This window comes from Arctopsyche grandis, chromosome 6 (genome assembly GCF_051622035.1).
Source record: "Arctopsyche grandis isolate Sample6627 chromosome 6, ASM5162203v2, whole genome shotgun sequence".
NCBI classification, from domain to species: Eukaryota; Metazoa; Arthropoda; class Insecta; order Trichoptera; family Hydropsychidae; genus Arctopsyche; species Arctopsyche grandis.
Window position 1 is genome coordinate 4,281,453 of NC_135360.1, and position 27,874 is coordinate 4,309,326.

The 27,874-nt window shown below is 35.0% G+C and overlaps 3 protein-coding genes across 5 annotated transcripts in view; 2 read left to right on the top strand and 1 right to left on the bottom strand.

Annotated features, from left to right (window-relative positions):
* Positions 1-27,874, top strand: part of LOC143913612 (uncharacterized) — a 374,023-nt gene that overhangs the window by 323,560 nt on the left and 22,589 nt on the right. The gene's annotated exons all lie outside the window — the stretch shown is intronic.
* Positions 233-18,751, bottom strand: FANCI (Fanconi anemia complementation group I). The gene is made up of 24 exons (XM_077433486.1): positions 18,634-18,751; positions 17,383-17,493; positions 17,106-17,278; positions 16,818-16,988; positions 16,626-16,736; positions 16,415-16,554; positions 14,772-14,965; positions 14,567-14,694; positions 12,972-13,189; positions 11,033-11,246; positions 10,794-10,952; positions 10,587-10,699; positions 10,345-10,511; positions 8,031-8,228; positions 7,770-7,961; positions 7,463-7,695; positions 6,365-6,550; positions 6,171-6,295; positions 5,415-5,611; positions 5,165-5,338; positions 3,365-3,551; positions 3,089-3,296; positions 842-1,049; positions 233-574 (listed from the first exon to the last, which is right to left on the bottom strand). The coding sequence occupies exons 1-24, from the start codon at positions 18,715-18,717 to the stop codon at positions 380-382; spliced, it is 4,086 nt and encodes a 1,361-aa protein (XP_077289612.1). The 5' UTR covers positions 18,718-18,751; the 3' UTR covers positions 233-379.
* LOC143913602 (kelch-like protein 23) lies at positions 5,432-27,681 on the top strand. 2 transcript variants are annotated; one of them, XM_077433489.1, is made up of 11 exons: positions 5,432-5,614; positions 25,242-25,383; positions 25,461-25,600; positions 25,669-25,844; positions 25,909-26,106; positions 26,176-26,337; positions 26,413-26,568; positions 26,639-26,796; positions 26,865-27,087; positions 27,179-27,359; positions 27,434-27,681. In XM_077433489.1, the coding sequence occupies exons 2-11, from the start codon at positions 25,271-25,273 to the stop codon at positions 27,568-27,570; spliced, it is 1,644 nt and encodes a 547-aa protein (XP_077289615.1). In that variant the 5' UTR covers positions 5,432-5,614; positions 25,242-25,270; the 3' UTR covers positions 27,571-27,681. The 2 variants fall into 2 exon arrangements, with proteins under 2 accessions (XP_077289615.1, XP_077289614.1); XM_077433488.1 differs by lacking the exon at positions 5,432-5,614 and adding an exon at positions 25,004-25,166.

Sequence of the window (27,874 nt, forward strand, 5' to 3'; positions counted from 1 at the left end):
TGTAAGGCCTTCCTGGTATATATGTAAAATAATAAAAAAAAATAATAAAATAATATGATTTTTGTATCACGTTTGTGGCCGATGATACAATTTTGTATCACAACTTTTGTATTCGCGCAGTTGTGAATCATATATGTATCAGCGGCCAGTAAGCGTTGTGCACCCATCATGATACAAATATGAGTCAGCGGCCGCCATTGTGATAAGGACGTGAAAATAAAACAATTGTATTAAAATATAAAAATATTTATATAACCCAAAATTAAACATTACATAAATCACAACAGCACAAAGCCAAATATTAAAGTTATTATAATATATGGTCCAATTAACATTTGAAAAATGATTTATTTTCAACATGCAATATAAGTAATATGAATCAATCGTCATCAGCAACATCTTGATTATCGTCGATTTCGGTGTTATCGTTTATGTCGTCCACTTCCATCATGGTGACGTTGTCCTCGACGTCTTCGCAGTCCATATTATTGTTCCTCAACGCTTCTTTGACGTCCGAAGCTTTGATCCTGAAATCTCTAGCGCTACCCTTGGAGAGAAGACACACGAGATCGATCTGCAAAAGGTGGACAGGATGTACATAATTTATTACAGCTATATGCTGCACGCTTTAAACGCAGGAAATTGAACAATTGATTTTGATTATGGTCGAGTTTAATCTCACTAAACAAATGCACAATCTTATGTATGAAACAAAACAATTTAATATTATGAAACAAATGAACAACAATTTTCAAAATGGCGTCCTCAATATGAATAAACTTTTTTTTTAATATGCTGATCGTTTAATAACGAAAAAAAAATTGTCAAATAAAATACCAACTTTTGTCTTAGAACTGAGCTGATGGATCCTCTTATAGAAGAGCTCGCAGTTGTAAACCAAGCGAGGAATATTCTTAGTATCTTTGAGGAGACGCGCTTGAGCTTTGGCACCCTTCGAGCTGGTTTCTCGTGCGCCTTCTACGTGAGCAATCAAACTATCGATGGCCTTCGACATCCCGCGCCCGCACAGCTTCACCAACTTGTCGAATCTAAAACCAAAACCATTTTCAATACGACTATTCAAATCACACACATAATACAGTAGAACCTCGATTATCCCGACTAATTGGGGATGAAGGTAGTCTGGATCGAAAAAATCACGATTGACAGGGAAAGACGTGTACAGATTCAGTATGAATAATTTCTATTCGTCTACGTTTACATATATATAATAACATGAAGATCAATGTTAAATTGTTCTTTATAAAGAAATTCAATTATGGATTTTTGCTGTTCTTTTTGAAGCTGCCAAATCGCGAATACTTTCATACAATAATGGACCAGATATTGGCTGTCCAGACAATCGTCTTGAATGAACCACATAAAAATGTACTCTTTGACTAAATTTCCTGATTTTTTCATAACCTTACACTCTGAGCTTCCATCTTCTGACATTAAAGAATCACTAAACTTCATCATTTTCTCACTTTGTATTATTATATCCGAGATCGTCGACGTTCCAACACCATATTTATTTGACAAAAAATACCGCTTTTTAAAGCATTTATCTAACACATTTTATTTTCCATATTGGTAATATTAAAAGTAAATATTTCAATCGCGATCAAGTTTTCATCAAACAAACGTCCTTTTGAGTATTGAATTTTGAAGACAACCGACTCATTTCTCCTTTTTATTTTCGAATTTTTATGTTGTGCATTTCAAAGCAGACAAATCGTAAAATTTGTGTTTGTTTTTAACAATCCAAATAATCGATGTTCTACTGTATATAATATACAATAATTAAACGACAGTACAATACAAATGGTAAGATTCCGTATTAGAGTATCTATGTAATATGTAGTGTTGTAAAATTCTCAGTAATAATCTTTTGGAGAATATTCTCCAAACCGAGAATTTTCGAGAATATTCTTTTTTAGAGCATCTGGAAGGCTGTTATACTATTCCGTTGCAATTTAAAAACATGGATAAATTCATGTGAACGGTAAGACGAGGGAAGACACGAATAAAATTAATTAACTAATGCAAAAACCTAATTAATAATAATTTTTAACATTTTGCATTTCATATGTACAGAGAGAGGGTAAGCAAATGTGACTTTTGAGCAGTTGGCGAAACACAACAGAAATGTTACGCCTATTATGTAGTTTGTGTTAAAATATTTAACATAGATCAGAGAGCAAAAAAAAAACCAACTGACATTTTAGTGTTAATGGTAACTCGCATTGTTTATTTACCAATTTTTATCGTTTCTAAACTTAATAAATTTACGATTTCATATTATGTAATGTGTTTTAAAAGTACGCACTGATGTGAAATAACAATTAAAATACCCAAACTCATACAAAATATTTGCTAAAAAATTTCGGCGAAATCTTTGAAAGTAAATTGACAAATTCGTGTGAACATTAAATATGGGGGAGGAAATTGTAGGAATACAATACAGCTTGTATGAGCTTTCAGCAAAGCCAAAGTAATCATCTATTCGCTCCAGATAAACAAACCTTGAGTTCAAGGGAACAACCGAAATACTTCGTCCAGCTTACCGATAAAGGCGATTCGGTTCGCTCCAGATAAACAAACCTTGAGTTCAAGGGAACAACCGAAATAGCATAAATCCTATTACCCCATAAAACACAAGGCACGCGACCACACAAAGGATACCCTTGAGCCTGGAAGAATCTTCGAGAACGAGATGGCATCACCTCACCCATATCCAGACCACCGATAAAGGCGATTCGACTCGCTCCAGACGAATACCCATCAAGCAACCTTGTGGCACACCCACACAAAGGAAACCCTTGAACCCGGAGGAATCCCCGAGAACAAGATGACATCACCGTGCCCATATATAAACCAGTACAGCAGCCACAGACGGCAGTTCAGTCAGGCTTTCCCCTGAAGCAGGCAACTAGGCCACTTCCCCGTCAATTTTCTGTACTGACAATAAACCTGTATACTGGAGAAAATAAATTTCCTCTGTTAACTACAACGAGTTTTCATACAACACTAGTAATATGTATCTATTAAAAATATTAGTGAGATCAAAAGCACTATCGAGTATAACCTCGAAAGTTGTATAATTTGGGGCTCTCGTGTGGCAAAATGTGACGTCAACACTGCGAGGGTCGCATGAAGCTTTGAAACCAGACGCAGTAAGGCATCACAGCACGGACCGGCCGGACACAAGACGATGGACATGTCACGGATGACGCCAGCCGCTCGGCACAGTTCTGCACATATTGCCCTCTCCCTGTTCTTAAGCGAAGCTCGTGCTGAAAATAATATAAGGATTATTCATCATCATTTTAAATACTGTATTCGCTCTGAATTAAATATTCACCGGTCGGTAGTTGAATCGTTTTTCTATATTGCAGGAAGGCATGGTCGGCTTTGATTCGGCCGATGACCGTATCTACGGCTGAAATCCGAGCTCCGACGTGTGAACTTAGAGTGACGAAAGCTGCTGAAGCACTCGAAGGAGTTAGAATTGTAAAATCCTTGATAGATTCATTTTCAGAGGTGTCGTTCTAAAAAATTGAAAATACATCAATAAATGACGTCACACCAGGGGCGTAGAATAACTAGAAAAAGGAGGTATGTAAAAATAGTGGGCCCGCATGCAAATATTAACAAATGGGGTCTACCTAACGGGACCGAAAGTGAAAAGCCCGAAAAAGCAAATATCGAAAATCGAAAGATCAAAAAAAAGGGTGCATGGTAAACGGTACTATGTATATATATAATAATATAAATGAGTGGCATGCCGTGAAATTATCTCTTTTTTTGTTATACAGCCTTGATTAATGTGCGCGCGCAGGATTCGGGAGGAAAAGCCTGTTCCTCTTGTTCCTGTTGTATCTTGCTCGCGCAAATTAAGTGAGGATGTACGACGGGGGGAGTGAGACTTTTACTGCACGCCACTGATATATATATATATATATATATATATATATATATATATATATATATATATATATATATATATACTAACCGTTTTTCATATGTATGCATGGTAAACGAATATTTTCGACTTTTTAACATTCGGTGCGGTGACGGTCACCCTAACAAGTGGCCCCCCTTTACTATTTTTTTACTAAAATTAAATCGATTATTTTAATCAAAAGTTTCATTGATTGTTTCGACTTCAATTCTTCGTTGATTTTTCGCTAAAAATTGGTCGAGTTTTAGAAATACTATTGTTTAATTTTTATTTTCTGTGCTCCACTCGGTGTTTTTTCAAACTATCCATTTTGGATTGTTGTCATTACTTTTATATTACAACTAGTGTTGTACCCGATAAAATATCATCGCATGGGTGTTGGCCAATTAAGTTATTAAATTAAATTAAATTAAAAGAAATGTGTCGGTCCTGTGTTCGATCCGCACGTAGTTGAATTTTTTTCAAATACCTTTTAAATATATTTAATTGTTTAATATGAAAAAAAAATGGTAAAAACTACCTACCTACCTACATATATAAAATAAATAAATTAATTGATTGATTAAATAAATTTTTAATAGATGGCGGTAAATGCGCAGAGACAGCGCTGTCTATAAGCCTAGGAAACATTGGTAGCAAACAGTATATATAGAAGTTTTTTACTTTTGTTATTATATTCATACGTTTTGTTGGCATTTTTTCAGCCGTGACGTACATATGTACATATGTCGAATCGAAACGACTATTATCTTATAAACACACGAGCGTTATCTTACACAGACACGCAGACACACAGAATAGCGATATTATATATATATATATATATATATATATATATATATATATATATATATATATACATATATATATGATTGGTAGAAAAGGAATTCAAAAAAAAAACCCGGCGTGTACCACCAGTGGCCACGCGGATAGTGCTATAATTTTATATATAGCAGACTATAATTTTACGGTTCCACTTCATTGAGCGCCCCAACACTAAAATTCCTATAAAATTCTAAAGATTTAGGGACAACTCATTATATAAAGTGATTTAATGCCGTCTCGCGTAATTGGGTGCCGATACGCGTGACAGTGCCGCTACATGGGCAGATGTATGAAATCATGCGCCTGGCTGAATGTGTTAAACGAAAATCTCGAACGATATCAAACGATACATTTTACCCTAATTTCAATACTTACAATTTCTTTGTCAGTACCCATTATTTGCGACAATTTCTTGACGAGTACTTCACACACGGCCCACGGTTCGGCCGACTTGGCAATCACACCGATCAAACACGAGACGACCGGACTTCCTAAATACTTGCAGTCTTCGCAATTCTTCGAACCTAACTTTTGCAGCCAATCAGCCCACTGTAACGAAATAAACCAACGTCGATTAGCATTTAAATTAAACAACACAAACACATAATAAATATGTGTACAATACCTTTTGGCATACGGCAGTATTGGACGGCAAGCACTGCAACAGAGTCGAGATGACTTCGAAGAGAACACCGGGGATTTTCGCTGCCAAAGGATCTTCGGTGAGCGATATACCGGCTATCGTCGACTCTAACTGAACCCCCAACTTTTCAGCTACAGTTGAAACCAACTCGCCCAACTCTTCATAAGACTCCACATTACCTGGTACGTAATATAATTATTTAATGTAATATAATATAATTTTCACCGTTTTGAAATAGACTAATATTATATGGGTACGATTTAACTATACATTGAGAAAAATACTTAGTATCTTAAAAAAAATGTTTGTGCATTAAAATTTTGCATTAATGTCGGTGCTTAGAACAATCTTTTATTGTGCATCGAATAAAATATTTTGGCATTATAAAGTGACCATTAAAAAATATGAAACGATCATTCGAAACAATAGATTTTAGCATTAGAATACATACAAAAAGTGGCAACGTTGCAGTCTTCTGCTATTGACAATTGTCAAAAGGTGTTTACTTTTGTTTCTCACTATTGAAATGTAATCTTAAATAAATAAAACCAACCCTAACCAAACGTTGGTTCGTATTTTGGTATTCGCGACGTTGTCGATACAGTTCATCTGTCATTTCAATGCACATTTCATCCACTTTTTAAGTAGCAAATATTTTTTTCAACGATCAAAGCAATCTGTATCCGTCATTTAACGTTTAAATTGTTCCCATATAATATTCCATTGAGCATGTTATACCGGTGATCTTCAGAAACTCTCCTAAATATTCTTCGTGGTTGTTTGTAACGATATGTAAAATGGCTTGGAAACATTCGATGGTTAACAAAGCGGTTTCTTGATCAAAATCGCTGAATTCGTCCAGTCTAAAAGCAATCCGATTTTTTATTGATGTTATCCGTAAGTTCGGATGATGTGATTTGAAGTACAATTACCTGGATATGCAATTAGTGTATAGGATTTCAGAGCAGTTGGACATTTCAGTTCGTTGTTGCTGCGTCAACTTTTTAGTTTTGAGTTGCGAAAAAACGCTAAGACCCTGCTTCAAAATTAGTCTATGCAGTTCTCTTTTGTTCCTCACGCTGCTCAGTTGATCTTCAGTAGCCCAATCGACGTCTTTCCTTAAGTTTAAAGTAATATGCATACAATATTGAGTGTACCGGAAAGTTAATTTGTAATTATGAACCTTTGCCTTTGTTTAAAATACAATCTTTCTGTTTGTACAAAAAAACATTTGGAACGTAACGATTGGTATTTCATTCACCAATATAAAATTTCAGGGTGATAGGTTTAACAGTGTTCGAATTATCTCCCAAATATATAGACACAGACCGTGGGAACAGGAGAGAGAGTATTCACTGTCTAAGTGCATTCGTGGATGAACAATAGGGACCCCAGATTAGGCGAACAGGACTCAGAAGTGTCCGAACAAAGGATACGCTGAAGTTCTCACAGAACAATAGACTCACCACAGTAGACTTGTACGTGCCTAGATAATAGATATATAAATGGATTGGGGAAGCTGTGTTGGGCAACTTGTCCATTATAAGGAGGTACACACGGTAGATCAGATTATTCTGGAGTGAGCGGTGATCTTGATCTCGTGTGGACCCCCTGAATTGTTGAATAAATGCTGTGACGCGACTTTGGCCTTTCATTTGGATTCTGAACCCACCCCTACGCAAAAATACCGTAGTTTTTTTCTTCTTATTGAGTACACTAAATTTAATATGCTGGCACGGAAAACAATTTACACTGTAAAAAGTTATTAAGACTAACTTTTTTTAATTTAGAGTACTCAAACGAAAAAAAAAAATCACAATACATTTTATCTGTGAGCATTATTATATCATGTAAATATTTTGTCCGTAACTATTTAGTCGCGAATTCATTTTGTCGTAGAACCATCAGTGGCGTGCCATGAAAATCTACCTGTTTTTTTGTCGCACAGATTTACTTACGTGTGCGACAGAAACAGGGAGATTTCTACTCATGACAGTTTTTCAATATAAAAAATACATATATTTCTTTACATGTAAAGCAATTCTAAGCTTCTTTGAAGTGTGTGCAAATCCCACACACTTGAAGGCACTTTAAAACCGGAGTTTCTATTTTTAGCCATGTCCGAAAACTTTAAAGCAGCCTTTTTTCCCTTTTTCGACTTGGTTGCCTTTTCATTATTGGTTGTGTTTTGGTCGTTCTCATCGTTGTTCGGTGATTTATTTTTCTTATCGTTTGAATCTTTCTTCGACTTCGTGGAGTTTGCCTTTAGGAAAACATTCACATGTTAATGTGTAAAACACAATCATATGTACATAAATTTCATTCGTAAATGAATACCTTGGTGAAGTCTAAAATTTGCGAATGAACCTTCAACAGATTCAAAAGCTTCTGAGGCTGCTGCTCTTTGGTGACCTTCCATTCGTTGATTCGAAAAGCGATCAACGCCTCGCAACAAAGGATAGCTTGTTCCAAGATCAAGCATTTAGTTTTAGATTCCGTTCCGATTTCGTTGAGCGAAACTCCATCATCCTATAAAATAAAATAAAATTTTACGTAACAGATTGTAACAAGAAATACCTTTGGTTTTGTAAAGTTCACCTGGATGAAATTCATCGGAGAACATTTGACCATCTTATTCGCCAACGACAGTAGGATTACATATAATTTTCCGGCATCACCGTGAAATTGTTCCGGAGCACCGCTCAATGACCAACCACCGGGTGCGTCAGAACCTGGAGCTGGGTGTTCGCATACCAGCAACTTCTGGATTGTAAAAAGCAATCTACCGATAGGCTCCTGGAACATTTCACACTCACAATATTTAGATGACTTATGTGTAGGCAAATACCAAAGAGATAAATATCGTATCCTTAGAGCACAAACTGTATGTCCGTAAGATTCGATTAATTAGGGGAGTGGTTTGAATTTCATTTTTGCCACTTGACAGGTGGTCCCAAATTGACACTATGGCCAAACGTGTATGCATATATGTACAATATAAAGATTCAAACATAACGTGAAATCATAACTAGACAACGGTGACAGGTATGAGCCAATTTTTGAGGAACTGTTTTGACAATTAAATCAAATAAACTGGCAATTTATGATAGAAAACGATCATTCTGATACAAAACAAATGCTTCAGATAAAACATTGTATGATTTTTTACAATCGAGGTTTAACTCAGGAAACATTTTAAGTGCAAAAAGGCGTCCCACTCTGTTCAGATCTTTTTAATATTATATACATAATGAGAAGAGTACTGGATGGATAGAAAGGTAACATATCGATAGGCGGCAGAAAGATTCCTAATATAAGATTCGCGGATGATACAATCAGTTAATGGTCAGCTATGAGGATGAAGTGGCTGAACTACTTTGTAGAATGGAAATAGAGAGGGTAAACATCTGAGTCTAGAAATGTACAAAAACACTCGTTGACAAATTTGAGTCTCTCATAAATTCCAATGCTTTAAAAGACTATGAAGAAGTCAAATATGCCTTGGATAGAATAAAGTGCCTTGATCTCAAAAGAAGGAGGATGTCAATCAGAAATCTGCAGAAGAATTGGAATATCGAAAGCGTCGATGATCAGTCTGACAAAAATATAGCAAAACCGTTCTATAATGCGAAAAAGGAAAATCCGTCTGGTGATCTTCATTGAATTATATGGAGTCGAGATGCTTAAAAAGAGAGAAGGGGTCATGTTAGATGCCTAATGTGGCGGATGTTGCACATTTCACGGATCGCAAGATGCACGAATGTCTCCATCCTCAAAGAGCTGACAGATTCAGAGAAACTCCCCACGTGTAGAAAAAGGATTTTTTCCTACTTTGGCTATATTGCCAGGAAGGATGTGGAGAGTCTAGAGTGGTTGGTAGTCACTGGAACGCTGGAGGGAAAGCGAGCGAGAGGACAGTCTACCAAGAAATGGTCAGACCAAATTAAAGAACTGACGAAACCGTCCCTTAACGCTACCTTCAACTTGAACTGGGAAGAGTGGAGGCGGATCTTCCATCAAATTTCTGACAACATCAATGACTATGACGCTCAGCATTGAGCAAACGAGAAAGAAGACAATTTTATTTATATTTTCAATTCGTGCAAGTTGTTTTTTTTCGGGTTTATTATTTATTAGTTTTTGGCATGAAAATTCGTCTTTCTAAAATAGGCTCTGGGTCTTTTCGAGGACCGGGCCCTGGTTATTAGCATCGGCTGGTATCCCCCTTTCGTCAGTTCTGGTTACAGGAACACTATAAATAAGACGAGCGAAATGAGTCTCCCATAACCAGCAGCGTGGACTAGTGGTTAGTATATTATGTTTTCGAGCGGACTGGTTACGGTTCGATTCTCACTAGTAGCTGTTGACCAGACCTTGGGTTGTGACTTCAAGTCGATCGTTTTTCGATCAAGTCGAATTTTTCTGATTATAATAGAAACGGTTCCCGTAAATTGGCATTTCCTTTCCAATCTCTTTTGCATATCTCAAGTTATTCAGCGTCTTGACGTTCACCGATTTCTATAATAAAATGCTGCATGAAAATTTCCCCATAGATGTCAATGTGGATGATGTTTGTATGAATTCGCATCGTATAAAAATGCTTGTATTAATTGTATTATTGTATTGTATATGTAAAGGCGATTATACATGTTCGATAAAATAAAATAAAATAAGAAGGGTCGGATCAAATTAAAGAACTGACAGGATCATCAACGCTGTTTTCTATTTGGCACAGGACCAGGAGTGGAGACAGATCGTCTACCGGATTCCAGACGATAGAAATGACTACGACGCTCATCATTAAGCATACAATAAAGAAGAATATATGTAATTTGAACTTTCGTAGTGCGATCTGAATTGATAATCGTTGTTACTGTTGTGCTTTAAAGACATGATATGCAATGAATTAAACCTGCAAAGTGACCGCATCATCTTTAATACTGATGCATTTGTCCAAAAGCAGTGGAGGCAGTGCGTCCGTATCGGACACGTAATAATTTGAATAGGTTATATGCTCATAGATCATATTCATAATCGGTTCTTGCAACTCGGACCTACCTCGGATGGCATTGGGCAATTCTGAAACGAAACAATACGAAATTTAATACATCTGTTCGATAGTTGTGCGTATGAAGACGCCGAGCATAACGCGACCTATGTATAGTTGTTCTCGGACTTCGGCACTTTGTTTGAAGCATCGCTTAAGTATCGATACCACTTCCATGCATATTGTGGCGTTGTTGATTCGCGGACGTGATGATCTTCCGCTGAAATTCATCAATGCCAACATTATAATCCTAGTTTAGATGCATTAAAGTAATGCGATGACTACTTTAATGTACTTATTCAAATTTTACATACGTCGCTATCGTGCTTAAAGAATGAGCGTTCATAGATATTTGAGAAAGTATCGACAGCGACATTTCTTGCGTTGATGCATTCGAATTGCTGTTGCTGCTTTTGAGGGATTTGACGAGCGCCAAAAAACTGCACACGGCCAAGCATCCAATTCGAGAATCGCTACAACGTTAAATGATTACTTGAAGTGACATTCGACAACATATGTATAATACTATCCTTATATGATTTCTTATTTATACCTTGAGAATAAACCTTTCCGACATATCATGACGAGAGTATCTCTCAGTCTAGAATCCAATTTGAAGATTATATTCATGGATTCAATGATGGGACGGTGTTCGTTCCAATCGCGTCCTTCAGGCAACATGAAGCAATCTTCGAGAAGATTCTGGAGGGTGATCGTTGACTCCATCATTTTATGCGGCATGTATGTGAAGAGGAATTTGAAACTTTCTGAAGCAAAAGTGTATATAATGATATTTGAAATGTCAATATATATATTTATATATATATATAATCGTATTTGGCGAAATTTTTTTTTCTTTCCTGTAGGAATATATTGTATTTGCATTGTATCAGCTGCACACCCAGACAAATGACCTCTAGACCAGTGCTACTCAAACTATGATCCGCGGCCCAGTACTGGTCCGTGCACCGGCGGTAGCCGGTCCGTTGGCAAAGTAAATAAAAAATTAAAACAATAGCTTATGATAACATTGCATCATCTCATCCATTTCATATAATAAATTATATAAAGACATGCCCTACAAACTCGAGATTATTCTGGATACTATGCCAAGATATAATAGGCGTGGATTATAAACGACTATTACTGTATGCTGCCATACGTTAGTTGTCAAAGGATAACATAGGCGGATCCAGAAAATGGTCAAGGAGGGGGCCATTTTGAAATTGAACATAAAAAAATTAAAAATTATGTGATTTTAGATAACATTACAATATATATAAATAATAGTAGATATGATACTTACATTGTAGTTATATTTTTTAAAGAAAACTACTATGATGTAAAACCCCGTTCAAGAAAAATGTGTTAATAAATTAAAAGAATGTGAAAGAAATGTTTTTCAATTAATATTTATAAAAATATAAATCCGTTATAAATAATATAATATATATTTAAATATGAAAAAATTACAGTATTTATGAAATTAAATTCGTCCCAAGGGGAGGGGGGGGGGGGCATGGCACCCATGGCATTTTACTACTTACATATATTTAATACTATTTTTATTTGTTATATGAACAAATTTTCACTCATATACATACATAAAATTTTTATTTAAAAATATGATGCTGGTCCGTGAGAATTACTGAAAAATATATGCTGGTGCGCCAACTGAAAAAGTTTGAGTAGCACAAGACCCTACACCTAGCGAAAATCGAAAGATCTTAAGTCGAAAGATAAAAAAAAGGGCGCATGGTAAACCTCTCCCCCCGTCGTACATCCTCACTTAATTTGCGCGAGCAGGATACAACAGGAACAAGAGGAACAGGCTTTTCCTCCTGTATCCTGCGCGCGCACATTAAACAAGACTGTGTGACAAAAAGAGAGATAATTTCACCGCATGCCATTGATATATATATTATATATACATAGTACTGTTTACCATGCACACTTTTTTTATCTTTCGACTTAAGATCTTTCGATTTTCGATCTTTGCCTTCCGATATTTGGTTTTTCGTGCATTTCACATTCGATCCGGTGAGGTAAACCCCATCAGCATACAGCCGCGTATCGAGCTTAAGTATATAAACCAACGCACCAGCCCCAGATGCGCCTGTGAGCCTCTGAAACTCAGCCAGCCCACTCCTCTGAAGTACAGAAATTAACTCCTTCGTCGTACATAAAATAATACTGAACATAAATAAAGTTCCTCTTGAAACCACCTCCCGTTCTATATTAAAATTTGTAGCGGAATGGGTCTTGACCTTGGAAAAACTCATTTAGAAGATAAAATTACTTTTTTAACTGGTGGCATTTCGATGTCAGCTTGCATCCTGCTCGCACACACGCAAGTAGGGCTGTGTGCGGCCAGGATACAAGATGACTTGAGAGCCCTATCAAATACGACCACTTAGCTCGATCATAGAAAATAATTCCGATTGAACAATTTGACTAGTTACTAATAAAATATATATTAAAACCATTTTCACCTGCAATACACCTTATATTGGAAGATTCACTAGCGAATTTGTCTTTTAGTATCTTAAGAGCGTCTTCTGCCGCCGTCGGATGCTTCTTGAGAAATCTAACGAGAATGGCGGTGCCGAGTTTTTGAAGTTTACCCGTCACAGGTGTCAAACCTCCGGTACAGATTAGAGCTATTGACAAGTCGAGCAAGCCTTGCGCCGTCGTATGGCAATGACTTTTACTGAAATCGAAAAGTTACATGTCACACAACACTCTTAAAATATTTTAACGTAGAGATTTGGTGATCGTTGCTCGTCAACCGCTGGTTTACTAGCGCTGATCACCCGGTGAATAGCCTCGCTATACGAATAAACAGTATGCAACAACCAATAAGGTCTTGTTACCCAACGACCAATGATTTCTCTGTGCTGAGAGTACACACTGTGTACAAATATTTCGCGGTTCTGTTCCGTGATTGATTCGGAGCTGACTAGTCGACGGATCAAGAACAATAAACTGCCTCTATCAAAACTCACTGCGTCTTTCACTCCAATATCAGAAACCTCTCTACACACCCACGCTACAATTTCATAGATATTACCATGCCAGAAACACAGCTCAGGTTAGCGTATAATGCTAACAACTGAGGGGCCACGAGTTCGAGCCCCGATCCAAATCTTGGATATTTATCAGATTTCATTGTTGAAACGGTTCCTACCAAATTGACCACCTACCTTAATTTTTCACCATTATTTGAATTTAATTTCAAATTTATATATAGTACATATGTACAAATTTGATCATTGGGTTTCATACTGCGTGCAAGTAAACCTTTCCACAGTGCCTTGGTACTCCGTATCCTATATAATTCACTTGTACGAAGCATTCTCGAGTTCTCATCCATTATATGGAGCCCCAGTGATAGGGTTCATTGTTTGACAATCGAAAGAGTGCAGAAAAGGTTTCTCGGATATGCTTACATGGTTGTTTATGGTCGCTATCCTTGGCTGTATCCAAGTACCTATCTACTGGGAGCACTAGGCTATACTTGCCTCGAGTCACGGCGTACAGTATATCTGGGGAAACATTTGTATAAACTTCTGATCGGATTGATATGCAATCCTCGTATTCTTGAGTTGAACTTCAATGTTCCCAGCAAACTCAGATCTACTAGATACCGCGAATTGTTCTTCTCACCTGAGGCACGTACCAATTTAATGCTTTCGTCCCCTGTCGCCAGGGGCATCAAGCTCCTCAACCGGATTTCCATTAGATTGGATTTGTTTAATCTAAAATATACTGATCTGGTCGAGGTATTGTTTAGTTTGAGATTGTAGCACCTTATAACATGTTATATTTTTATATTTCATATTTTTATATTTTTTATATTTTTATATTTCATATTTTTATATTTGTTTTTAATTAATATATTTGCATTTTATTGTATAATTCTCTTTTTATGTAGCCATAGTGACGACTTGGAGCTAATTTGTAAAGTCAGTGTCACTATGGCAAATTTGTAAATAAATAAATATACATATATATGTAACCTTGGGGCAATCCCGTAATGACACCGTGTTAAAAATAAATAAACATTAAACAAGGAATATTCCAATACCTGTTATCAATGAGGATCTCGTTGAGACATTTCAAGTCGACGACAGGCGGAAGAGCATCCTGACACCACGTGAATTCGGCTCGTCTCAATTCCTCATAGTAATTGCAGTACAAAGCTGACCTGATAATCTGTTAGAATTGATTACACAATATTAGACACAATGAAGATTGATATTGTGCGAATTGTAAAAAACGACGTGTGAAACCTGGGCGCAAGTTTCTTTATGGTGTCCAGATGCTAAGAGCACTTGGACGAGGAACGGCGACATTAAAATGGCTGATGGTCGATGAACGATGCCTTTCAAAACAACCAAAAATTTTTTGAGAGCGTTGCTGTCTCGGCACACGTGGTACAACGACGTGGCTTCGATATTGTGGATGACTTCGTCGGGGCATGTATCTAAATATTATTTATTTATTTTATACATATACATTGTACATATATACCAGGAAGGCCCAACAGGTAAACCTCAATGCCCCTTCCTGGCCAATTACAAACATCGATAAACAATTTTACAGAGCTTTATATAGACACATATAGACAAATTCGACAAACATTTTATATGTCAGCAACTTTGAGATACTATAAACTCGAATTTTCGCGAGAAAAAGGAAAGGTTGCCAATTTGTTGGAACTGTTTCAATGAAATCAGATAAATTGGCAAACTCTGATAGGAAACGATCGACCTGAAGTCACAAATCCGGGGAATGAACACATTGCACTGAATTATGTTGCTGGTTATAAGTTATCATCTTCTTCTTCTTCCTAGTTTGCTCAATGCTGTACCAAGTAGAAAGCAGCGCTTAGGGATGATCCCACCAGTTCTTTAATTTAATCTGACCGTCTTAAGGGAGACCCCTTTGGCTCGCTTTCCTTCTAGTGTTCCTGTGACCAAGACTGAAGAGAGGGGGATACCAGCTGATACCATGTAATAACCAAGGCATATTTTATAAAATTTAATTATGACGAATTGACATGCCAAAAACTAATAATTCATAAACCCGAAAAAATATAACCTGCACGAATAAGAAACTGTCACTGTCAGCGTGTTTACAGCGCTTAATATAAGTTCACGCGCATGCGCAGAAGGCTTTGCGCCTGTCGCAGATATAGTACCTGCAAATAGCCAATAATTCGCAGATATAGTACCTGCAAATAGCCACAACCATAAATAAAATTGTCTTGTTCCTTGTTTGCTCAATGCTGAGCGACATAGTCATTGATGTTGTCAAGTTGAAGGCAAAGTTAAGGGAAGATCTCGTCAATTCTTTGATTTGATCTGACCATTTCTTCGGAGACCATCCTCTCCCTTGCCTCATTGTGAAGAATCTGTGAAACGGCCAGATCTTTGATAATGGAGATGTTCGTACGCCTTGTGGTGCATGGGATGTCCAACATCCGTATCTAACACTATATTTCGATATCGTCTAACATGTCCATGTCCTTTTTCAGGGCACATGTCTCGACTCGATACAATGCAATGGGTAACACCAGAGATCGCACCAGACGGATTTTCGTTCTTCTCATAATAGAGCGATTCTTCCATATCTTTATCAGACTGATCATCGCCATTTTCACCATTCTTACTCTTCTGCAGATTTCCGATTGTCGACCTACTTTCCTTGAGATCAAGGCACCTTCATACGTAGATAAAGTCGTCGACTTCCTCATAATCTTTTAAAGCATTGATAAGTTATTATAAGTATAAAGAAATACAATGAAAGAAATTAGACTGCAACTGTGACGGGTACACTTGTACCGTGCTAAATAAAAGTTGGAAGAAATGTATAAGGGAAATAATGAACGTGAAAGTCCCCGGAGAGAGCTTCAGGTTTGATATAAAATTACCGATCGAGTCGAATCCCACGAGAGGACTCTCCGACTCTTGTAGAATCGTATCCTTGGATCGAAACATGGAATAGAGCCTAGAATTGAAATAGTCGCTCAGTCGGAAATAAATTATAGCACTGTGTTGAGTTTTGCACAATCTGAAACAAACCGATGCGTTAATTTGCAAATAAGCCAGACACGTACAACTGTATTCTAAACACACTTTTACCGCAATAAATGGTGTACCAAAGGTGGAAGAGAGTCGGGTGAAAGGTTTTCCAATTCGCAACACAACTTGTTGACTATTTTATAATGTTCGTCTTTCGACAATGAAATATCTCTAAAATAAACAAATCAAAATACAGTACTGAAATCAATAATATATAATAATAACATAATAATATATAATATAATAACGCACAAGAACATAATAGAGATAGATGTAATATTCGACAGCGGCCATTTAGCTTGGATCAAAGATTGCACGCACGCCGATGTGAAATCGGACGTTGTAATTTCCGTGTCGCAATAATCTAAGATGTCGTTCCGATTGGATAGTATTCGCAAACATGCTGGCAGAACGTCCTTCCAACTGAAAATAGTGAGTATTGAATGTATGTAGAATTTTAAAATAGATATTATTTTTTTAATAATATATAAAGAGAGAATAATCATTGATCAGTTTCTAAAAGTCGGATTTTAATATAACCTGGTGTGAAAATCATTATTGGCACGTATTGATTCGATACAGTCATCAGCCAAGGTCTTTAAAGAATCTGAAGTTAGTGCCGAAATCTCTAAAAGAATTGTGGTCAATAGTTTTGTAAAGACGTGCGATGGAGTTTCGGGCAGACGCAGTTTATTCAGAGTGAGTTGTATAATCTGTAATGATACAAGTACATATAATTAGAATTCACATACAAATCAAACGCATAGGCTGACTTAAAACTCGGAAAAGAATAGAATGAAACATGGGAAAATTTTACCGTGAAACGTTTTTTCTTTCCGCTGATGTCATCAGACAAGCCCAACAACAGAGCGTCTAGAATCTCTGATCCCTTAGATGAGATCAGATCACTGTCGATCAAGGTTTTCAACTGAAATTGTATGGAAGATACCATGAGGTTTGTAACAATAAATTTATTTATTTATTTTAAAACAATAATAACAATAAAATGACCAATGTGACCTGACAGGTTGCCCCAAAGCGTCACACCAGTCTTACAAAAAAAAAATAGAAAGAAAATAACAAAGAAAAAGCAATAAAAATTACAATCATTCATCTCATTCAAATAGTCTCGTATTGAATCTCAAGAAACCTACCAGCTCATCAACATGACAATTGAACAGGTCAAAATGCTCATCAATCACATTAAGGAACCGGATAGCCTTTACAAGAGATAAGTTATTGAAAGCAGACGTTTTCGCACGAATAGGTTGGAAAAGTAAATGATGACGCAAAACTCTACCACACTCCGGCGCCGAAAATTTAAATTCCAATAAAATCGAAGGGTTGTCAATTCTTCCCTTTAACACTCCAAAGAAATATTTGGAAATGGCAATAATTATTCTCGAAGATAGTGAGTCAAAGCCTAGCATACCTTGTAAAAAGGCAGTGGGAAATAAATAAGGGTAATATTTATATTTCTTGATATATGTAAGGGCATCTAAGAAATTTTTTTTGAACTCTTTCTATTAAGAGAGAATTTAATTTCAGTAGGACTCCAAATTACAGACCCAAACTCCAATATGCTCCGGACAAGCGAACAATAAAGTAACACCATTATACTCGGATCTTGGAAGTAGTGAGAATTGCGTAAAACAAATCCAAGCATTTTGGTAGCCCTACAGCACATATCTGAAATATTAGTCGAAAATTTGAAGTCACTCCTAAACAGTATACCAAGATCAACAGTTGAGTCAGTTCGCGTTAACTGATAGTTCCGAAGGCTATAAGCGGACTCAATAGGGGAAAGAGACCTTGAGAAGGAAATAACATGGCATTTAGTCAAGCTGAATGGTAGATTATTATAAAAAAAAACCATTCAGATAGTAAATGAATGAGTAAGGGTTGTTTTAAAATAATTCGCTTTCTGCAATTGAATAAATAGTTATTTTAGAAAGTGTCAAAAAGTTTACATGTTCAATATTGGATAGGCTACTCAAATACGGGACTGTCTGGGTTGCTTTAGGTTTGTTTTAATAAAAATGAAAAGTCAAAGGTATTCGACGAAAACCTGCTGTGGAGTCAACGATAAGACCAGTCCAGGAAGATCCCGAGGAGAAGCTTCCAACAGAGCTGACGCTTTCATCGTGTCCATGTAAACACCATCTGCAAGTGTCAACACGACGTGAATTTCCCGCGTTGTTCCAAACACCGCAAATCACGACCATAATATTTATAAAAACGGACTGTCGCTAAATATATATATTTGTATATTTGTATATATATTTGTATATATGTGACGGACGATCAACCGTCAACCAGTATGGGGAACAAATTTTTTTTTTTTCATATTTTTCATTTTTTTAATTTTTTTTAATTTTTTCAGTTTTTTAATTTTTTTAATTTTTTCAGTTTTTTAATTTTTTCGGTTTTTCAGTTTTTTAATTTTTTTAATTTTTTCAGTTTTTTCATTTTTTTCATTTTTTCAGTTTCTTCATTTTTTTCATTTTTTACATATGAAAGAAGTCATTGAAACTGATACTTGGGTGTCTTTCATTGAAAACAGTCGATCGATTTTCTACTCAATACAAACGAAACAACTTTTGATGGGCAACTTCACCTTAACCCTTTGCCCGCGGCAATAAATATAGCAAACAAGCCCTGTACGCGGCACCTTTTTCGCGAATTTGGCAATCGAGTTTTCGACCTTAAATACAGATTTTATTATTTACTCAAGTAACCAGATATGTTAATTAACACATAAAGTATTATTTTAATATATCATAATATATCTCGTAGTTATGGATTTTATTTTATTTATTTAAATAGGCACACATACAGAATAAAATATAAAAAGAAAGTTGTATAGTGAGACAAAAAATAATAATAAACATAAATAAAAATATAATATTCCATTTACAGTGAGCACCACATGGTGATATAAAAAAGTAAAATTACAAAAACATCAAGATCTAAAATAAACAGATAAAGTAAAAAAGAAAAAGAAAGACAATGAAGGTGAAGAAGCAAATCAACCACATATTATTTTCTTCACCTTTGTCCTAAAAATACTAAAAGAGTCACTAAAGAGGTCAGTACAATGATCTAAGCTATCGTAAATACGGCATATACGAACGATTGCACTATTGAAAGAAGTGTTGCTTTGACAAATTGTGTATCTGGTGAATCGGGCATTAACGTTAAAATTAATCTCACTTAGAACAGATGTGTCAAGAATACAATTAGCAATCTTATATAAAATTAACAAATCAGCAACCCTTCTGCGCTGAGACAAACTTGCAATATGGAAAAAAGAAAGTCTGTCATTATAAGATGGTAACAGTTTTTTAAGACCAATCTTATAGGATAAATGGCGCAAAAAACGCTTCTGGATTGTCTCTAAATACTCAATGTGAGTTTGGTAATAGGGAGACCATATGATTGAGGCATACTCCATATTACTACGAACCAAACTGTAATAGAGTAGAATCAGAGTATGGGGGTTCTTAAAGGGTTTCGCAGCTCGGCAAATAAATCCCAAGAGTTTATAAGATTTAGTAACAATATGATTAATATGTTCATTAAATGATAGTTTGGAATCTATAAGTATACCTAAGTCTCTGGCACAGTTTTTCGCTATAAGATCTACGTTATCAATATTGTAAGTACAGTCAATTAGGTTACGATTTCTGGAAACTGTCAATGAGAAGCATTTAGAAATATTGAGATGCATAAGGTTTACATTACACCATTCAGATAGTATATCAATGTCGGATTGTAATTTTAAGCAATCCGACTCACTATTGATGGGATGGAAAACCTTAAGGTCATCGGCATAAAGTAAGCATTGACACTTCAGTAGGGGGATTAGATCATTAATAAAAATAATAAACAGAAGTGGTCCAAGGTGAGAACCTTGAGGAACTCCTGAAGGGATTATTCTAGGGGCAGATGAGAAACCCTTAATTGTAACCAATTGACTTCTCAAATTAACCTAGGAAGTTAACCATCTAAGTAAATTGTCATGAATTCCAAATTTAGATCATTTACGAATTAGCAAATCGTGATTAACCTTGTCAAAAGCCTTTTGAAAGTCTGTATATATAACTACTCTAATCTACTTGTGTACGAGTGTTAAGATATTTATAAATTGTTGTAGTGAATTCAATAAGATTAGACACGGTTGATTTTTTTTTAACAAATCCATGTTGTTCCTGTGCAATCTGTGATTAATTGTCAAATAATCATTCTTCATAATTGTATGAAGACGTGACGTCACTTAAACGAGGTTTCAGTATGGTTCCACAAAAAACTAATTTTTGACTGGTATATATTCATTTTAAGCAAATTGAATAGATGGCATTTAACTCACAGTAATATATTCAACCAATTTTGAACCTTAAAACAGTTGAAATAGGCCGATATAAGGCTCAAAATCCCGTGCAAAGTTCAGAAATTCTATGGAAGACAGCCGCGCTACAGACTTGTCGCCCAAAGCTTCCATTGAAGACATGAATGTCACATCAGGTCCCCTGACGTTGACTGTCCTAAGCAGCTCTAAACAGTGCCTTGACTGTATTAATCCCTGTCTAGTCTCGTAGAGATCATTCACCGAGAAAAGAGCCTGGACGTTGGTATTAGTAGCTACGGGTTGACCCAAAAGTGCGCGTTACAAAAATATACATTAATTTTTATGAAGTTTTTTTTAAATGAAACAAAAGTTTTTATAATACATTTTTATAATTTTATTAATTTAACACATAAAAGTTAAGAAATATAAAAAATACAAATATAAATACAAAATGTACAAAATATGACTTAAAATAAATTTTATAAATCTATATTATTCCGAATTAGAATCACTAGTTTCACTATCTGATTATAGAACTAGAATTGTCATTAACACTAAAACGCAAAGAATCGTCAACAAACATTTTGTCCATTATGTTGTCACTTTCAAAATAAGTTGCTTCAATTAAACTATTGTTTTCTTTATTTTCCTTTATAATTCTTTTTATCGTAGATTTCGAAACTTTTAGAGTCTCTGAAGCTGCATCGATTGGTGTGATTGTTAAAAAAAATATTTAGTTATATGGTTTTTAACAGAAAATTTTTCAAAATGTATAAAAATAATCATTTCCATATATTTTAATAACTTTAAACAAATCGAAGCTGGAGGAGGATCGATCACAATGTTAGTACTCGGAGTCGGTGCTCTCACACCAGATGTAGACGGAATATCTTCATGGTCTTCTGAGGCCATCGGACCTAAAAATAAACAAATAAAATCATATAATTGATGAAGTATTGTCACATAATCTCAACTAGAGCGGACGTTGAAAGCATGGAAAACGTTTCCATGATGGTTCTTTTTTTTAGTATGATAATCAGTTATGACTAATTCTGCATCGACACTACTAACAAGACACCGAATTGATTTTATTGCAACAAAATCAAACTTCTCGTATTTAATTTTTGAAGCCATTGACAAAAGTCTCTTATTATATAATATTGTTGCGTAGGGGTGGGTTCAGGATTCAAATGAAAGGCCTAAGTCAAATAGCAAAAATGTTATTAAAACACATTATTGATTTAGTAATTATTTTTAAATATAAAACTATACTATAATATAACAATAAAAACATGAAAAAATAAAACACTTAATGGCATATATTTTTGATATCAGGCACAATATTGGTAAATTGCATTCTAATATCTGGTGTAACTCCGAGCCTGTTCCTGCACTTTGACTTCGTTGCAGCATACTAAGAAAATCCCGCTTCGCATAAATAAGTTGTTGAAAACGTAAGTAAAAAAATAATAGCTGTTTTGTTTTGAAAAATTAGGGTACTCTTCTGACAAGCTCGCCCAGAAGTCGTTTAAAACTTCGTATTTTTATTTCAAATCAGAGTCACTAATTAAATCAATTGGATTTTCATAGTCACTTGCGCTTAAGGACCGAACTTTTTGGTAAAATAACGTTGAATGTTTCTGCGCTATCCCACACAACGCGGTGTAGTAAGTATCCTCCGTCAATGATGTACGTCGTATTAGTGTTGTTAAAATCAATATTTACCTTTTGAAAACAATCGAAAATAGCAGACTTCTGTGTTTTACGCATCCCGATGTCATCAAACAAAGAAGGTGGCCAGCAGCGTGGCTCGGTCGTTAAGCTTCTGCTTAACACTGAGAGGCGCCGAGTTCGATCCCTTGAGCTGACCTCGATTGAAAAAGAATTTTTCTGAGTATATCTGTAATGCTGCTGGTCAGACCAGGATTTGTGACTCCTGGTTGATCGTTTCCTATCAGAGTTTGCCAATTTTCTCTGATTTCATTGTTGAAACGATTCCCGATTAAAAATTGGCTAAAAATCCTTCCTACCCACTATGTCACCACTATTTGAGTATGATTAATGTAAATATTACAATAAAAAAGTATGTACAATTCATAGATGTCTCGTTAATTGTCGAGTTTGTCAGTGTCTCGTAATTTAGCGACTTATGTATATAATAAAAAATGCTGTATTGTTTGTAATTTGGCCAGGAAGGCGCATTGGGGTTTACCTGTAATGCCTTCCTGGTATGAAATAAAATAAAATAAATAAAATAAATAAAAATAAATAAAAAAATAAAATAAAGGGTAGGGAGCCAATTCATATTCAAAATATTTCTCTATTTCATCTTGAAATGATGCAGTAATACTCATGCGTTGGAATATACATATGTACGTGGCGTACTTGAGCATTATGACGTTACAACTTTTTGAATCGTTATTCCTCAGAAACGGTGGATCTTAGGAAAAAAAGTATTTTTACATTTTTTGTAGATAATTTTATGATCTACAAGTTTTGTCTGAAGTAATTTTATGATAAAACTTACCGTTTTTCTGAAAATCGCGAAAAACCCATATTTTTGACCTTTGACCTGAAGTAAATTTTTTTCCAGGTACCAGAACGATGAGAAGTTTTGACATGTCATTTATAATTATGTTTTGAACAATTTTACTCACTTTCAGCATGTTGTAAATTTATGTACCTTCACTCTTATTTTTTGGTCTAATTTGACCGGACTAGTGTCAACAATCATTCTTCTATTTTTAATAATCAGTTGTTTTTTTGTGCGGTTTTTCCACTATCATTGAAATTATCTTGAAGAAAATACATTTTTCAGTTATTATTCAATTCTTACAATAACTACCCGATATGTATGGTAGCGTCAGTTATACTTTTTTGAAAGGGCTATCATAACTTTGATCTATCATAACTTTTATCTATCATAACTTTTACGATTCATCTCAATCCGTTGAGCGGCTTATGAGACAATTGAATCCAAAAACTTAAGAAAAGACCTAAAATTTAATACACATTTAAAATCTCCAGTTCGAATTTTCGTGTTTATAAACGAAAATAAAACGAGTTAGCATTGAGGCAATGCATTTAGTATAAGATAATATTATAGATAAGAGTTAAAACCAGTGTCAACAATCCTTCTTCTATTTTCAATAGTCGGTTGTTTTTTTGTGCGGTTTTTCCGCTATCATTGAAATTATCTTGAAGAAAATACATTTTTCGGTTATTAATCAATTCTTATTAATTGCTTACTTTAGATTTTATTCCTTTTGAGTGCAAAATATGCATGGCGGATTTGACTAGTTTGTCGAATTCTATTATCGATGATCTTAATTTTAATTTCAAAATGTGTTTTATCTGTGAGAAGACGATTATTTTAATATTGGATGAGTGGTTATTTCCATGCGGTTTTTAATTATTATTGTAAAAACATGTTTTTCTGTAGTATAATGCCACATCCGCGTAAATAATCAAGCGCTAACCTTTTACCCGTAAGTTCGTTTCAAAAAACTGTTTTTATTCCTGCAAAATATGTATGTGAATATCGCTTTTAAAATTTAATCATTGAAATTTCATAAATCAAAATCCAAATACCAATCCAGACACAACATCTTTGTTCAAATTATTCATTTTAGCCATCACTATTAAATATTTTTGTTTATTTAAAGATAACGTTTATTACAAAATTGAGAGGGAATAAAAATAAATTCAATCTTCTCAATGATTATGAATAAATAAATAAATAAAATAACTTAACGTTACTTTGTTTATTTTTACCTTATTTTATTTACCTTAATAATAAAATAGTTGACTTGCACGTATTTTGATGTGCTTTAATATTTATTTACCAATAATTCGATACATTGGGTAACATGGTAATTTTTAGTGAATTTTTTTTAATTCCTTTAATGTTTTTCATATTTTAAGTATCGCAATTATTTTCATTTTTAACAATTTTATACGTTGGCAAGAAAAGTCGATCATACTATAATATAATAATTCGAGTCCGAGTCGAATCATAGCAAAACGTCGGAGTCGGTAAATTCTGATCCGACTCCTAAACTAAAGTTAAATTATATATTCCCCGTATGTTGGTCACCTGCCATGGCACTATGGCATTTATGAGAAATAATTAACTTCAGTAAATAATTAATATACGTTTAAATGCAACGAAAGGATTGAGATATCCTTATCTATCGTGATAAAACCGCAGAACGACAGTGCTCTACATCATTCGCTGCTAATCTTTCCAATTGGTAAGTCTAACTTTATAATGCTCAGGACTTATAGTTATTTTGTCTTTTTATATAATTTTCAACTTTGTTTTTCAGGAGAAATCTAAGAGAAAATCAGAAACAAGATGTTCGTAATGAAGCCAAAGTCCAATTATGCTGCAAAACGTGTGGCATATTTGTATGATGCCATGATACGAGATAAGAGTCACGACACCGAATTTGTTGTTCGAGGCCGAAAGTATCTTAATTCGAATCCAAAATTATTTCAAATCCAAATTGTTTCGTCAGTTTAATTATAACTTTTCTTAATTGTAGATTCTACGCGCACTTGATCGTGTTAGTGACGTGCAGCGAATTCTTTGGGACAAACGAAGATCAAGTGGAGGTCATCTTTTCAGATTATGACGACGAAGTCATCGAAGAAATCCTGAAGTATTGTTACACTGGAGAAATAAGTAAGAGTTCATAAATATCAAAAGTAATCAATTATTTTCAAATGTAATAATGTGAAATATAATTTTAGGTATAGACGAAAAACACGTCCAAAAATTAATGGACCTAGCCAACCGACTGGAAGTGAAAATTCCAAAGCAATTTAAAACAGTCGATGTCTCAAACTGTTTGGAAGTTTTGGAATCAACGGCAGATTCCGAATTATTAAAAAAGGCAAAGGATTTGACTTTGGAAAACTTCGAGACGGTGAGTGTTGTTTATATAAAAAAATAAGTGACTTAAATATTTTTCAATTCCACTTCTGTTTCAGCTGCACAAAACTCAAGGTTTTCTCAATCTGCCGCTCTTCAACGTGATGGAAATCTTGAAATCAAATGATTTGTTCGTGGCTTCTGAAAAAAGCGTATTCAATGCTGTGAAATTGTGGGTAAATCATGATGATGCGAACCGTAAAAGTGATTTGGCACAGCTGATGAGATTCGTGAGGTTATCCTTGCTGCCAGTGGAGGTATTTGAAATTAAATGAATGTTACAGTTTAGTGATAAAAATCATTCGAATAATGTGTTATATTTTCAGTTTATTGTCAACGAAGTATTGAAGTTCTGTCTTTCATGTGCAGAGTGTTATACTAGTATTATTCAAGAAATTATAAACAAGAATGTTAAATCTTTCGTTCAAATAGAAACCCCTCGTAAAATAATACAAAAAATGGCACTGGTTGGGGGATCGAATACTGATGTGAGTTTTGTATCACAAGTATAATATTTTGATTGGATTGTAAATTAATTATTTTATTGCATAACGTGTTTTCAGATGGCAACCACCATCGATATATTTGACGGACAAAAGAACAATTGGACTCTATCCAAAAACATTGGCATTAATAAATATGATTTTGCGTCTGTCCTCGTGGGAGATTGGATAGTTATCATCGGCGGAAGGAATTCTTCATATGAAATTTTGACTTCAGTAACGTTTTCCGGTGTTGGGAAGTACCTGCTTAGAGAAATCGGAATATAACCAATTTATTTGTTTTCAGGTGGAATACATCGATTTGAAAAGCGGTCAAAAAAAGTCATTGAAGCCGTCAAATCAAGCTCGTTATAACTTCTCAGCAGTGACACTTCGGCGCGGTTCATCCACGGATGTTTACGCCATTGGTGGTTTTGAAGGTGGCCATTTATCTTTAGTGGAAAGGTGATTAAATTGCAATCATTTTATCAGATCGATTGAAAGAGAAGTTGACGATTATTGATTTCGATTAGGTGGAGCAGCAACACTGGGGATTGGGAGACGGACGTCGCTCCATTGTTGGTGGCAGTTAGTCTTTATAGTGCTTCTGTCATCGCTGATAAAATATACATAACAGGCGGGCGTACAAATGAAAACGGAAAAACTATATCCACGAATAAAGTGCAGATGTATTCAGTGGAGACCAATTCTTGGACTTACCGCTCTCAGATGATTCAGGGAAGAAATGGTCATTCGGTGAACATCAATTAATTTTATTCACAACTATCGCAAATAATATACAACTCTCCAAAATAAAATTAACTAAATTTTGATTTCACCATTTTAGAGCGTCCCATTCAAAGGGAAACTTTACGTCGCTGGTGGAATTGACAGACAAACTTCTTCTTTTTTAGACAATGTGGAGCATTACGATCCGAATGCAAATGTGTGGACTGCATTCACCAGACTACCGCAAGCTGCAACTGGTATCAGCCTCGGCTGTTTCCAAAATAAACTGCTTAGCATGGGTGAGTTTTTTTAGCAACTGAAGTTGAATTTATGGGTCTTGAATGTAGAATTAATTTTTTGTTTTGATTTTCAGGTGGATACTATAAAAAAAGTTTAAATGATGTTTGGGAATACGACGAGACGAACAAATCTTGGAAAGCTTCAACAAGTCTGATCAGAACGAGAGCTTATGCAGTTGCACATGTGATTCCATATGATTCAATTATTTGATCGACTGCAGTTTTTTTGTATTATTTGAAAAAAATGTATCATGAAATGTACTTTTTGAATTTTTAATGTATCCAAATGTTTGAATAAATACATAATATGCAACAACTTCTCAAAATATATTTTATTTTTCCGTCAATATTTAATGTTTATTTACTCATGAATAATTAATATTATCTAAATGAGCTGAAAAATCAGAGAATGGCCAAAATCAAAAACATATACATACATATTTTAAACATAAAAATGAATTCAATTCAATTCAATCCAATAATGTTATATTTCATTTCGTATAATTTTTCTTTTT